The sequence below is a fragment of the Solanum pennellii genome, chromosome 1 (assembly GCF_001406875.1).
Source record: "Solanum pennellii chromosome 1, SPENNV200".
In the NCBI taxonomy this organism is placed as follows: domain Eukaryota; kingdom Viridiplantae; phylum Streptophyta; class Magnoliopsida; order Solanales; family Solanaceae; genus Solanum; species Solanum pennellii.
This window is the reverse complement of record NC_028637.1, coordinates 84686410-84701859: the sequence shown is the minus strand read 5'-3', so window position 1 is coordinate 84701859 and position 15450 is coordinate 84686410. Positions and strand designations below refer to the sequence as shown.

The 15450-nt window shown below is 29.6% G+C and overlaps 1 protein-coding gene and 1 pseudogene across 1 annotated transcript; one reads left to right on the top strand and one right to left on the bottom strand.

The window, feature by feature from the left end:
• Nucleotides 1-1365: 1365 nt before the first annotated feature.
• LOC107012817 lies at nucleotides 1366-4453 on the top strand (annotated as a pseudogene).
• Nucleotides 4454-12407: 7954 nt separating this feature from the next.
• Nucleotides 12408-13084, bottom strand: LOC107027547. Its single transcript, XM_015228688.2, has one exon. It carries the CDS (start codon nucleotides 12963-12965, stop codon nucleotides 12606-12608), a length of 360 nt encoding a protein of 119 aa, XP_015084174.1. The 5' UTR covers nucleotides 12966-13084; the 3' UTR covers nucleotides 12408-12605.
• Between the last annotated feature and the right edge of the window lie 2366 nt (nucleotides 13085-15450).

Here is a 15450-nt window from a genome sequence, read left to right as displayed (position 1 = left end):
CGGGGTGGGGGTGGTAAGGGGGTAAGAAGGGGATAAGAAGGGGATAAAGGGGTAATCATACTAGTTAACTACTCATTTAATTGACAATATTATCCTTCGTTACTTTAATTTTTTTCTAAAACTAAATATTATCGTCGTTGCCTATTAGAGAATGGTAACTTCTGCAAAAATTAATTAATAATCTTTTTGGAGTTCAAAAAATTCATTTATTTTTACTACTTTGCTATTTGCATTCCTACTCTTTTTGTAACTTGCATTTTATTTTTTTCATTTTAAAATATAAGTAAGCTACATGAGAGATAAAATATAAAAATAAAATAATAAAAAAATATTAAAAATAACTACACATGACACAAAATCAACCTTAATAGGTAAAATAAAATACCGAAAAGGGTCTAAAATACTTTTGAAGTATCAGAAATTGTACAAAATTACCCTACATCCATCTATTGGCTCCAAAATACCCTTTTCATCCACATATTGACTCCAAAATACCCTTCTCATCCAATTTTGGGTTCAAAATTAACCACTTATTAAACGATTTTAAATTTAAACTATTTAAATATTTTTTTAATACACGACGCTCAACTATTTGTTATAAGTAACCTTATTAATATAATTTATTGACCAATCTATTACCCACCCATTACTAATTAAACCACAGCCAATTAATAAACCGCTCCATTACTAATGCACAACAAGAAAGCTACTACAATGAGTGTTTCTAAAAATTCGAGTCAAAAGTGTCTATTGAAGTACATTATCATACATTCAAGTCCTTAATCAAAATTATAATTCAAATGTCTAAGTAAAAATTACCGATAAACTTAAAAGTCTGACTATGTTCATCTTAATTATTCATTTGCCTCAATTATGTAATGTTACTTAATAGATAACTTTTAAAAAAAAGATTATATTAAAGTTTTAATATTTAAAACAAATGATAAATATTTATAACATTTTATTTAAAAGTGCATAAATTAATTCGAGAGGTGCTACTTCTTTACATTTAATCATAAATTTTGAATTCAAGATTGAAACAAAATTCTATTGAAAGTGTTCTCCTAAATAAGTGGTTCAACCTAAATTTAATTGGGGCTTCAATTCGGACTCAATAATTTTGAATGTCATTTTCAGGAATCGATAATTTCGTCGTGCTTTAACAGTGTTTAGGGTAATTTTGATATTAGAAATGGTTTGTTAATTGGGTGGGGCTTGATTAGTAATGGGTGGGGACTAGGTTGGTTTATAAATAATATTAATAAATTAAATTATATTCAATAGTTGAACGCCAAGTATTTTAAAACATATTTAAATAGTTTAAATTTGAAATCGTTATGGTCAATTTTGAACCCAAGGTGGATGACAAGAATATTTCGGAGTCAATAGATGGGTGAAAAGAGTATTTTGGAGCAATAGGCAGATGGACGATAGTTTTATATCATTTTCTATATTTCAAAGATATTTTAAACGATTTTCCAAATAAGATAAATTTAAATAACAATCAGAAACAAATATTACTCAGAATCTTCGTACATAATCATGTTGGTACAGTTTTGGTTTATTGAGAAACTTCATCGTTATAACCCTTTCTCTCCTCCTCGTTTCTCAGGTTCGTTCCAAACAAAGTGAAACCTCTCTTTCTTTTATTACTTTTTGGTTCCATTTATTATGTTGATTTGATAGGAAATTCAAGCCCCCGTCTCAAAATGCTTTTCTGATTCTGATAATCGTGATGAATAATATGCCTAATTATCTTCTTTTACGTGTCCCTGTAATGTAATTTCTGGATTTTCTTTTGTTGTTAATTAGGTGTAATTCAAATTGGAAGAAAAAAAATAAGGTGTTTGTTCCGTAGTTATTGGGTTTACTTTTGTTTGAAGTTATCTGTTGAATATATTTGGACTTACAATGCAATGCAATTGAAATCTTATTAATGTTGTGACAAATAATAATAGGCGTTCATTTACGTTTGTTTCGACTAATTGGTGGGCTATCTTGGTGATCAGGGTGAATTTAAATTGTATGTTGGTGGCTCATCAAGCTTCAATTATTAAACAAGGTCTGTGGACTCTCTGTTTATTGTTTTTAATTATTTTCGTATATTATGATTCGGTTTGCAAATGCTATACCAACAGCAACAACATACTGGTGTAATCCCACAAGTGCGGTCTGCAAAGGTAAAATGTATGCACACCTTACTTCTACCTTTGTGGAGAGAAAGGTCGTTTATGCTAAATCCATCAATCATTATCTCAATACCTCCTCGAAATGTCTTTAGTATTGTGATGTTGACGACTAATATGTGTAAAACTGCGTCTCTTATGTTTCTGTGTATATTATTATAAGTGATTGGTTTTGCTATTTTGGTGGTCAGGTGAAATTGAATTGCGAAACAAGATTCTGAATGACTGTTGGCATTATGTATTCTTGTGCAATGGATGTTAGTTTGCAAGCTTATTTTTCATCTTGTTTGGATAATAATTGAAGTTGAGATAATAATGGATGGTAATAAGGATGAGGCCTTAAGATGCATCAGTATTGCTAAGAAGGCAATTGTGTCAGGCAATAAGAAGAAAGCACTTAAGTATATTGGAATCGCATGCCGCCTTGACAGTAAACTAGATGTCGATGATCTTTTGGTTGCTTGTGAAAAGCTTGATGCCTCAACTTATGATCACCCTAGTGAGATCGGAGATGTTTCGAGTGAGAAACATGTCAAATCTGATGAGGAGAGGAACTATACTGAAGAACACGTGCATTTGGTTACACAAATTAAGAGCACAAAGGACTATTATGCAATTCTAGGTCTAGAAAAGAACTGTTCAGTTGAGGAGATAAGGAAGGCATACAGGAAGCTCTCCTTGAAAGTTCATCCCGACAAAAACAAGGCTCCTGGATCTGAAGAGGCCTTTAAGAATGTATCCAAGGCATTTAAGTGTTTGAGTGATGATGACTCAAGAAGGCAGTACGATGAGATTGGTTTGGTGGATGAATTTGAGTTTAATCAGCAGTATAATCTTAGACGTCGAAGGAGAAGAATGGACCATGGAATTTTTTGAAGATGACTTTGATGATGATGAGATTATAAGGGCATTTTTTGGTCAGTGTGAAATGTTTAGGACCTCTTATGTCTACAGGTCAAGGACCAATGTCCGCCACCAGAGGTAGAATTTAGGTTCCTCTGGACCTAATTTAATTCTCCTCCTTCAAATGTTACCATTTATTATCATCTTTTTACTTGCTTATTTTCCTTTCTCGTCGCCTCAGTACTATTCCTTGCAGAGGAACTACTCTTATCAGTTTAAGAAGATGACAGATAAATATGGTGTAGAATTTTTCGTAAAATCAGCAGAATTCGATAAGAATTATCCTCTTGGTAGTCCTGCTCGGGAGAACATTGAAGACAATGTTATTAGAGATCACAAAAGTACACTTGGTCGTTACTGTCACATAGAACTCCAGAGGCGCCAATGGAACAGGAATTACCCAACACCTCATTGTGACAGGCTTCAAAACTTTGGGGTAGCTTAAGGTCAGCCTCATTTCTTCTGGCTCTTTCCACTCTTCTCTCTGCTGAAGAATTTTTCTTTTTGCTTTGATCAATGCTAATTATTTGATAAACACGAGTATTATGTTATGTGAACTTCTGTGTCATCTTTAGAAGCTAAAATATTCAACATCCAGTGGGTAAATTACACATTTAATGCACTGTTCTAGTGATCGAGTCATGCCTATACGTCCCAATTCTTGTAAATTGCTTTTAAGCCTTCACAAGTTATAAAACAATGCATCAATAACAGGAAGACATATCTCACATTCTGATAGTAAAAAAGACTTTAAAATGGAAGAGTGAGAGACAGATGAAATCTAGCTTCCATCGCTTCCCTATTTCTCGCAACTACAACAGTACTTTTATCCAGAATTCTCTCTTCTATTCTCTCTCTCTCTCTCTACACACTCATATTATATTATATATACATATAACATACAGCCAATAAAATGACCAACTTCTAGATTATCAAAGGTTGATCCATCTCTAGAAACTCAATGTGAGGAAATGTAATGGGGAATATCCGTAGTTTGATTTATATCTAGTTTATATTCATATTTTATCTTCTTGAGTTCCTCTGGAGTGATATTCTGATTTCTGTTACAACACGAAATGGAGCATTCCAGAGGAAGTGGATTCCAACTCGACCGTGGGATGTGAATATGGTCAAGAATAAATTATTGACAATTGCACCTAATTGTGTGGACAAGTGGTCAATGAAGTACGTTTAGAACCATGAGTCTCAGATTCAAACCTCGAAGGCAAAGACACTAGGTGATATCCTTCTAATTTGTCCAAGTCTTTGTGTGTAGAGTTTATACGACACCTATGATATATGGGAAGTAGCAAGTATTCTGTGGAATTAGTCAAGGTGCGCTCAAATTGACCTGGATACCACAATTATAAAAAACATTATGTACAATTTAGCGATTGAGATGAGTAAGGACATGTCAACTTATTCTCTCTTCAGTGATTGCAATCATTCAACCTACCCTTCCTCCTCGTGAAGATAAGATAACATGGGAATGTTGTTTGTTTTTACTCCCTTTGTCCCATCTTAGGTTTCACTTCGTTTGTGTGATATAATGTTATTTGTAACGGAACCATTGCATCTCAACTTTGTTAAATGTTAAATTTTGGTTTGCATGAAAATATTGCCATTTGGAAGAGGAACCATCCATTGCAACTCAACCTTCTTGAATGTTAGTGCAAAAGTGCTTTTAAATTCCTTTTTTCCCTGCTGAGGGAAGGCTAAGTGCATTCTATTGCATCCTCTATTATCTATTATGACACTGTTGAGCAGTAAGAAATATAATGCTGAAAGTATGATGGAACTTGGACGTGCTAGAGTTGAATGTTGTTTTACAGGATTTGTTTTCTTTCTCTCTTCTAATTTTTGGTTCATAACTACTGTTATATCTTCTTTGCCTATCTTTCTAAAATCTGCTTATTTTGAAAAGTGTTGTTCGAGAAAGTACTTATGGAGAGTAGTAGTTTCTGTTTGACTAATTTGGAAAGCGCCTTTCTATGTTAGATCAACAATTTGTGCTTGACCAAGATTCAAAAAGTGTTTCCGGGGAGAAGCTACTTTTTCTCAAAAGCACTTCTTTTTCCTAAAAGCTTAAAGCACCTCAACTCTAAAAAATTAAGAATTTTTGGCTAGGAGTTCGGGCAAACATGCTAATAGATTGTTAATAAATTTGTATATTTGTTGGTTGACCGCTGACATGTACAGGAATTGGAAAAATAGGGTGATGGAGAGATAGGTGACCTGGGTGTTGGGGTTCTAGTTAATTTGAATGCTTGAAGAAAAAAAAAAGCTACTGACTGAAGAAAGCTGTAGTGGTGTATTTTGTCAAGAAAACTAAAGAGTGAAATTGTTTGCTTGCATTGCTTAAAACTCCAAGATTCTATTTATTTATTGGACGAGTTTGAAAATTTTATGTAACATCTATTCATAGATTATCTTGATTTCACCTTCAGATAATGCAAGTTGGGCTGACAGCTTCTGTTTTTATCTAATGACTTTTGTATTTTGATAAATGTATTACTTTTTTACTCTGGCTTGCCTCCTTGGCCTGTGGTTCGTATGGTATATGCATATTTCATCTCAGCTCTAGTAATTTATTTCCTATTAACCTTCGAGTAATGTCCCCACATGTACATGGATTATCGTTGGATTGTGTGTAATGTGGCCTAATCTTCGAAGTACCATTTTCTGATATGGCTAGTAATTAGTTCTTTGTTTGCTCTACTTGTATTGCAGTTCGACTGTGTGCATGGAGCTATAAGGTGGTGGTAATTGAAGATTTGTAGTATGCTGTGAAGGAATAGGCTCTTCTGCTTGGTTGATGAAGTATGACCAGCCATCTTATAGTCCAGTTATATTGTCACTTGATAGCATGTCATGGCGCGATTGAAACTAACATCGACGAGGCTGCCAGCAGAGGGAATTATTCAGGGGTCGCAATATATAGCTTGACATTCAGAACTGCGCTCGAAACACTGTCCATGGAGCGTCATGTTTCAGGCCATTATGATGTAGGGTTTTGGGCGTGGGGGGATAACAAGTGTTTTTGTGCGAACCAATTTTTCATTGTTAGAAAGTTGGTCATGTGTACGTGTTGTGCATACGTGTATTCATTCCATCAATGTTTGACAAGTGCTATATTAATCATGTTTATATCATGAAAAAATACATAAAGTTACCACTGGAGTTGTCTCGAATTTTCAAAAAAACACTTAACTTTGTGGGTGTCCTATTCCCCCATTGAACAATTTAAGAGTTATAAATATCTCACTTTTCACCCAACCTCAATTGCAAGAAAAGAGGTGCAATCATGCACCAATGGTTGTTTGACACATATTAAATTCTTTTAATTTTTAATTTTTAGTTTCTTTTTCATTTTTCATTTTTCATTTTTATTTTTTCTATTTTACCTAGCTTAATTTTTATTTTTTTCCTCTTTCTTCTTAAATCTTCATTACTCAAATCCTTTGTTCTTTGTTGTAAATCCTCCAAAGATAGCAGTCATAGTCGCCTTCAACGCAGCCTCCATGCACTATTTCTGTCACCAAAATATCACATAAATAAAATCAATTCAACTCACAAGTTACTAAAGCAAGGTAATGGGATCAAAAAAAATAATAGAGTTCCATAGTACCTCTAATAAATGGAGTTCACATTTATTTATTTTTTAAAAAAAAAAAAGATAAAAGAAGAAAAAGAAATAAAGAAAAGCAAGAGACAAAGAACAAAAGTGATAAAAATGGATGAAGTAAATGGATTTTCTAAGTTGAAGTAGATGAAGAAAAGGTAATTGGATTTTTGAATTAGGGTGAAGAAGATAATGGGGAAGATAATGTAAATTAATTAAATAATCAATAATGTGACACTTTATAGTTGGTTATGGCAGTAAAAAGATTGGGTCGTGCGCCTCATTTGTGTTATAACAATCCAGACGAGAAAATGGATCAAAATGACACATTTACAAAAATATTAAATAGTTTCATGGGGTTATAGGACATTTTCAAAATATAATTATCTTTATGCAAATATGAAATAACTTTAGGGTGATTTTATGCATTTTCTCTTATATCATAAGAAATTTTATTCCTGATGTTCCTGATTCCTATTACATTGAGTTACATTGTTCAAAGATGGACAAATGTTTTCCTTGAGAAACCCATTTAACCTATTTATTTTGACAAAATTAGTAAAGTGTATGTGTGTATTGCGATAACTAATAATAGGTATATATTTATATATAAAATTATAAATAGACATATTTATATATAAAGTTATTTTAGGTTCATTATATTATGGGATAATGCACAAGTAATCAACATATGTCCGAAATCTTAGAGACATTTATACTATACTAAGGTTCTATTATCCCCTTAACTTATTTTATTAATAATTTTCTACCCCTTTTCGGCCTACGTGGCACTATCTTTTAGGCTCAACGTTGGTTGACTTTTTTTTCAAGCTACTACCACGTAGGCTGAAAAGAGGTAGAAAATTATTTATAAAATAAGTTCAAGAGGATAATAGGACCTTAATATAGTATAAGTGTGTCTCTGAAATTTTTGGCATAGGTTAAGGGGATACTTGTGCATTTTTTCTTATATTATTAAGTAAGCAGATGAATAAATGAAACATGAAAGTAGTTCAAATATTATACGAAATATATGTATACGGATAGGTAATAAATGTATATGATATAAAAGACATAAAGTGATACTTGAAGTTGTCCCGAATTTTTAAATAGACACCTTAACTATGCACATGTCCTGTTACCCCCCTAAACTATTCCGAACATATATTATTATATCATTTTGGGATCAATTCCAGATTTTAAATGGTAAGTGTAATCACACACCAATCATTGTGTGACGTGTTAATTCAATTTGAAATATTATTTTTTTCATTTTAAGTTTTCTTTATTTCTTTGTCTTACTTTTTGACTTATTTTAATTTTATTATTTTTATTTTTATTTCATTTCAATTTTTAATTCATCTTCTACCTCAACTTTCAAGCTCCCTCTATTTTCTTTCTTTATTCCTTCTTCTTCACCTCTTATCCTCACCTAACTCCACACCCATATCAAGTTTAGCATTTCCATTTTCTTTCTCTTTTCTTCTTCTTATTTCGTTAAATTTCTTACTTTCCAAAATTATACTATTCTTTAGACTTTGTTGAGTTATTGATAACAAAACTAACTATTTTTCTAAGAAAGATCAAAATTTTGAAGGTATTATCATTTAATTTAGGGATAATGTCCAAATACCCCCTCAACCTATGCCCGAAATCTCAGAGACACACTTATACTATACTAAGGTCCTATTACCCCCCTGAACTTATTTTATTAATAATTTTTTACCCCTTTTTAGCCTACGTGGCACTATCTTGTGGGCCCAACGATGGTTGACTTTTTTTTTCAAACTAGTGCCACGTAGGCTAAAAAGGGGTAGAAAATTACTTATAAAATAAGTTCAGGGGGGTAATAGGACCTTAGTATAGTATAAGTGTATCTCTGGGATTTCGGGCATAGGTTGAGGGGGTACTTGTGCATTTTCCCTTTAATTTATCTCATTTTCATATAAATTCAAAACTAGAATGATAATTTTGAAAGAATAAGAATTCTCCGAAAATTGAAAAATTTAATTAGAATTTGGATAAAAAAACTAAATAATATCTACTAATCATCTTGAAATCTAATGAGTTTATCAGATTGTTCGAAATGTATTAAAATATCTAGATATAATTATAAAATTGAAGAGAGATAAACTAATATAGAATAAAAGAGAGATGTAGTTGTGGTAAAAAGTGACATTGAAAGTGATAAGTTAATGAATATGACAATGAATTTTTGAAGAAGAAGGAAGAAAGAAAAAGAAAAAAATAATAAGGAGAAAAAGTTAAAATAATAAGAAAAATAAAAATATATATTTTATAGTAAAATTATTGTAAAAATAAAATTATATTCGTATGTTTTAGTTTGTTCACGCTCTTTAAGAGAGTGTATATACTCTCCATGCCAGGTGGACAAAAAATGATGTAATAATATCGTTCTGAATTATTTAGGGAGGTAATAAGACACTTGCATAGTTTAGGTGTCTTTTTGAAAATTCGGAATAACTTCAGGTGTCATTTTATATTTTTTCTCTTAATTAAAAAGAATGTAGATACAATAAATTTTCAATCAATATTATAATATATAGATAAATCAAGAAACAAAATTAGATAAATCAAGAGAGAGGTAATAAGGACAATCTTAAATTTGATGTAAATTATTAGTTTCACCCTTAAATTATTGACAATTTTAACATTACATTTCTTCTTGACTAATTAAAATTAGATACACACTTGATCTATTACTGAGATAGCAAGTGGTCTCAAACTCTTATAGGAGTATGATGTTCTTAATTAAAAAAATCAAGAGATGTGTTGAAAACATTCCTACATTTGATTAAAATTTAGAGCGTATTTAACTTGTATTGTAAGACCGATAGTATATTTAAGTTCATTTAGCCAAGTGAAGAAGTGATTTAAGGTCGTCAATAGTTGAAAGATAAAACTAATAGTTGACATTGAGTTTATGTATTTTCCAATACTTCACTCATAAATCAATGAAAATAATAAAATATAAAACATAAAATATGACTTCCGGAGTATTTTACAAAACCTCCTCCCCCCCCCCCTCCAGCCCCAACGAAGTTGGTGAAGCAGTGTGTGAAACCTCGTCATTTTTTGTTATATTTTGGACATTTAGAAAATATTTTACACAAATTAAGTAATTTTCTCACATTAAATTATTTCTATTTTTATTTTAACTAATATACTATTGCCATCCGCTTTAATTGTAATAGTTCCTTTTTTAGAGTTAAACTATAAAATTTTTGACGATGTATATTTTCATTCTTATTTTGATATATAAAAAATTGTAACTTATAATATTTTTTGTATAACTTTTTGATATCTATATTTTTTAAAATATTAATTTAATTTAATTTTTAAAATTAATTAATTTACCTTTAGAAAAAAGAAATATGACAAATAAAAATAGATCGAACAATACCAAAACACCTTGATTTTTTATATAGAAAATATTTCATTTTCGCACTCCCAATTACTTGGCCAAACAAGTCTAAAGTAAAATACTGCTGTGGGAAATAGCACAGTCAAAGTGGACAGACAGTACAGTTCCTTACCAAAGTGTAATTTTTTCAGCTCTTCCTTTGAGACCAATGCAACATGCCCATGTTCAATCCCACACCTTTTTTGAAAAAATGACCAGAAAATTTAGCTAGAATTTAACTAAAAAATTATAATATATTTTTTATTTTAAAATAAATAATTTTTTAAATTTTTTTAATAAAAAGTATTAAAAATAAAAGGGCAAAAATATTTTTAAAAGATAAAATTACATAGAAAAAATTTTATTCTGACCAAATCTTTTGGCCAAAAATATTTTTTCTTTTTCATTCTACATTGCCATTATTTATTGCTTTTCTTTAAATTTTGTGCTAGATCAAAATCAATGAAATTGTATTTAGCATAATAAATACATTGAATTGATTTTTGAATTTCCACGAGAAAGTGAAAATAACTTTTTGAAAATTTCCACATTTAAAAAGCTCCTAAAATTACATGTCAGATGTGATTTTCAAAATTCAACTTTAAAATAAAAGAAATAAGGATAAATATATTCTTTGAACTATGTAAATGATATACAGATACCATTCGTCATATTTTAGAGACTGGTATTCATATTTTAGAGACGGAAATACACATGTCATAATCTTATCCACTGATCCGACATCGAATTGATGAATAAGATTGCGCCACGTGTCTCTATTTAGTCTGTAAAGGACATATACACTCTAGTTTTTGAACAGCAAAAACACCATTATATCAAAAATTTGACGGAAAATATTTTTATATTATTTATCACTAAACTCTAGAAAACAACTAGTTGTATTTCTTCTTTCTAATTATGAAGAGAGTAATGAGACAGCTCCCTCCGAGCGCAGCCGTGGCTGACAGAGACGGCTTGACTAGCCGGCGGCTACCATCAACCAGTCCACTTTTCTGACTACTTGATTCTGATACAAATTTACTATAATATCCTCATACTGTTGAATATATATACCCATAAGGCCATGATAAAAGAATATGTACTATTATTTATTTTTAGTTGCTATTAAAAAAATAATTTTTATTTTTATTTGTCATTTTTGAATAGTTAAAAAGTTATAATAATTTTTTCATGTTTTATTTTTAGTATTAATTATTTATTTTTAAATTATTTTTTAAGATATCATTTGATAGAAAATAATTTAATAAAATATATATATCATTAATTATTTTTTAATAAATATATCAAGTTAAATAGACAAATAAAAATAAATGGAATAAATAGGAGCAACATGAAATACCTCAACCACTCTCATGGCCCAATTTTGCTTATGACGGTTATACCCCCTAAAATATCTAAATGTACTACATTTTTTATTCAAGATTTTGTCAGTAATTTCTAAATGTTTGTTTGGTAACGATATTATTTATAGTACACATGTGTGGTTGTTTTCGAAAAAAAAAAAACCCTAGCTTTATTGCATTTGGACTTATTTAATACTTCCTCTTCTCCCATTTCATGAAAAGATATTTGACCTTAGCCACCAGAGTTATAAAAAAAAAAATATTTTTTCAGTTTTAATTGAATTGGTCTATTTTTTCTTTTTAGCACGTTCAGAAAAAGAGTGATTTGTACGTGATATGTTAAAGATGATAAAATTAAAAAATATTTTATTATATTTATTATATTTTTAATTTTATTGTATTATATCATCTAAGTACATCGTTAGATAATAACGATAAAATTCATTGTAACAATCTATTTGGTGTTATTGCATTGTTAGCTTAATTTTTTTTTTCTTTATATATTTTATCATTTACCCTACTTTTCATAGTAGCTATGCCTTGTAAATTACAATTTATTATAGATTTATCGACATTAAATAACAATAAAAAATAATATAATATATCAAAACATCATATTCATTAAAACAATACAACATAATATATTATGAAATAATACATAATACTTGTCCCAATAAAGTGTTAAACTCCCTTTAATTCAAAATAAATCAAACAAATTAAAACATGAAAAATAAGTTAAAACTTATGATGTAAAACCAATATATGTATTCAACTTATATATAAATCATCTCATTGATAAATGTTATTTTTTTAAAATTAAAATATATTTTGTTTTATAACATACTAAAGTATAAAAAAAAGAAAAGAGGAGGAGAATATTGGAACAAATCATCTCTAAACTAATAAAATCAAATAGAAACAAATACAGGTTAAATAAAATAAAATAAATACATATGATTCATGCAACTGATAAACAAATAACTTGTTCAAAACAGAAAATTCTCCATAACTAGTCCGTACAATACTACATGGCCGCCGGTAGCCTTCACTATTTACAAATACACTCCAAAATAAAAGACAAGTACAATAATAGATCTAGCAAAATTTCAGTCGCCGGAATCATCATCGCCACCGAAGATTGAAAAGCGGTTATAAAGAAGGAACAATGTGAGTGCGAGAAGAAGAGCAACACCAACCGGAGATCCACTTACCCGGTGAATGGAATTAGGTTCGCCGGTGGAGAAAATGGTGTTGATGAATGAGCCAGTGTCGGAGGAGAGGAACTGGATAGTGAGTAGGAGGATAATAGGGAGTAAGAGAAGGCCTATTGGGGTAAGAAGATCGGAGATGAAATCAGTAATTGCTTCGCCATTTTCACCGAGGATTGTTGGGACTAAGATAACTGCTACTACAACGACGGCTAAGAGAATGCCGTGTGGGGGTCCATGACGTTGTTCTTCTATCATCGTTGTTACAAAAAAAAAAAAAATTGAATGAGAGAATGTGAGTTGTTGGTTTTTGCTTTTGAATTATGTTGCAGCTTTTGGTGTAGTGTAATGTGGTGTTTACCCTACCTACTATCTTTACCTTTTCCCTCTCCGTTTTAAATTTATACGACTCACTTTTTTTTTTAAAAAAAAAAATAATTAGAGGAGTAAATTTTCAGTATCATTTTTAATAATTATAGGTTATTTAAATATTAAAAAATTGATATTTAGCAGAAAAAATAAAATTGACAAAAAATAATAAATTATTTCTTGATTTTTTAAATTGATCAAGTAAAAATGGACAGAGGAGGGAGTACTAAAAATAATATATTTTTATATTTAGTAACAATTTTAATTTAATATATTTATTTTATCTTTAATAAAATAATTTATAATTATACAAATATTCTGTAACTTATTTTAAATCATAAATTTTAAAAATTTATCTTTCTTTGATAAACCCCATGTCAATTAAACACATTACATATATTAAAGGGGGGAGTGGCTTGTTTTAATGGGTTTATAGCTTTTCGTTTTATAAAGCTTATTTTGTTTATATTTAACTAAAATTTTATTTTATTCAAATATAATGAGTAGTCTTGATTTAAATAAAAGTCAATTTAAACATGGTTGTGCTTTTTCGTTGGTGTTTACGCTTCTCTTCTTTTTTGGTAAAAAAAAGGGAATCAATGAGTAAATGCGACCTTTTTGGTCCTCTAGTTAATTAATAGAGTAACATGTACATACGCGCTTATTAATATTCTTGTTCTTACATCTCCTTTTTGTAGCTCGATAATGTTGGCAATCGAGAATTGACCCAAACAGTTTTAAGTAAGAACTCAATTTTAGGTGATTTTAAAAAAAGTGATGTATCACAATGTATCTCACTTCAAATATGATACAAAATTATTAAATAGTGTAATGGTAGATAAGTATTTGAAAATATAACTTAAATTAGTGTTTCTAATACATCTATATTTGTATAATTATACACTTTTTCATTATTAAAATAATGAATTGGTCTTTGGCCCAAACTTTCATCCTCTCCTGTTTTGTTTTAACAAAAATTTTGGGCCTATAAACTAGTCCATTTCAGATTACTAAAATCAGGCCCAAAAAAAATTTACAAGATATGAAATAAGGAAAAGGGTCTGATATACCCCTCAACTTTATCATTTGGAGCCGATATATCACTCATTATGAAAGTGGCTCATATATGCCCTTACCGTTATACAAACGGTTCACATATACTTTTGCCGTTACAAAATGAGCTCAATATACCCTTCATTTAACGGAAGTTAAAATATTAGTTTAAAACTTATATTTTCAACTTTTAATTTTTTTAAAAAATTATTTAGGGGTATATATGATTCTTCTATCAAAGTTCAAGGTATATTTTAATTTTTTTCATACATAAATTATTTTTTGACTTCTTTTATTATAAAGAAAAAAATTTAAACTATTTTTTTTGTCTATATTGTAATTTGATTTTTGTATTCGAAGAAAAAAATTTGGTCATCTACAATAAGTTTTACAAGAATATTAGTGAAACATAAATAAATTTGATTATTAAATAATGATTCTAAATTAGTCACTGAAACCAAAAAAATCAAAAAAATATGTTTAACGAGGATTAAATTTACTGATATGGGATTATATTTTTTAGAAAAAAATAATAAAAAATTAGATTAACTTTTATTTTCATTTCCGTTAGAGGAAAAGGGTATATGTGAGTCATTTTTTTAAATAAGTAGGGGTATATATGAGTCATTTTCATAACAAGAGGTATATCAGTTCGAAATGACAAAATTAAGAGGTATATCAAACACTTCCCTACGAAATGTTACACATGTTATTTTACTTCCTATTCATCATACTCAATGTATGCACAAATTATGTTTGCTCTCCATATATACATACATACTATTTTTCTTTACCAAATATTATAAATTGCTATTACGTATACGGTATTTTGTACATATTGTTGTTATACATTTATTTCACACCTACTACCTTATTTTTACATATCTTAATTATATACACAAATAAAAACACAAGTTCTCATGTGTTTTGTATATTTTACTTTAGGCCTAACTCATCGGTGACTTTCTAAACTTGGCATCAATTTTCACTTAGACACCTTAACTAAGTTTTGTTCATTTTAGACACCTCATGTCATTTTGTATTGTGTCATTTAAACACTTTTTTAACAATTAGCTTAATATAAAAGGTGTGTGTAACATACTCGCCCATGACATGTCAAAGTGACAAATTAAATAAAAAGACGTGGCATGTATATTAAAAATATTTTTTAATAATAATATTTTAGTAGAATGAAGAAGTAGCCAATGCCTTAATGACACCTGAAATTTTTTACACAAAAAAATAATTTGAAAAAGAAATAAATCTACCCAGGTCATTTCTCTGCCCACCCACCCAAATCGTCTCCTTCACTATTCCCCCC

Coding starts and splice junctions, on each gene's coding strand:
- LOC107027547 (XM_015228688.2), bottom strand. CDS start 12,965: ATGATAGAAGAACAACGTCATGGACCCCCACACGGCATTCTCTTAGCC.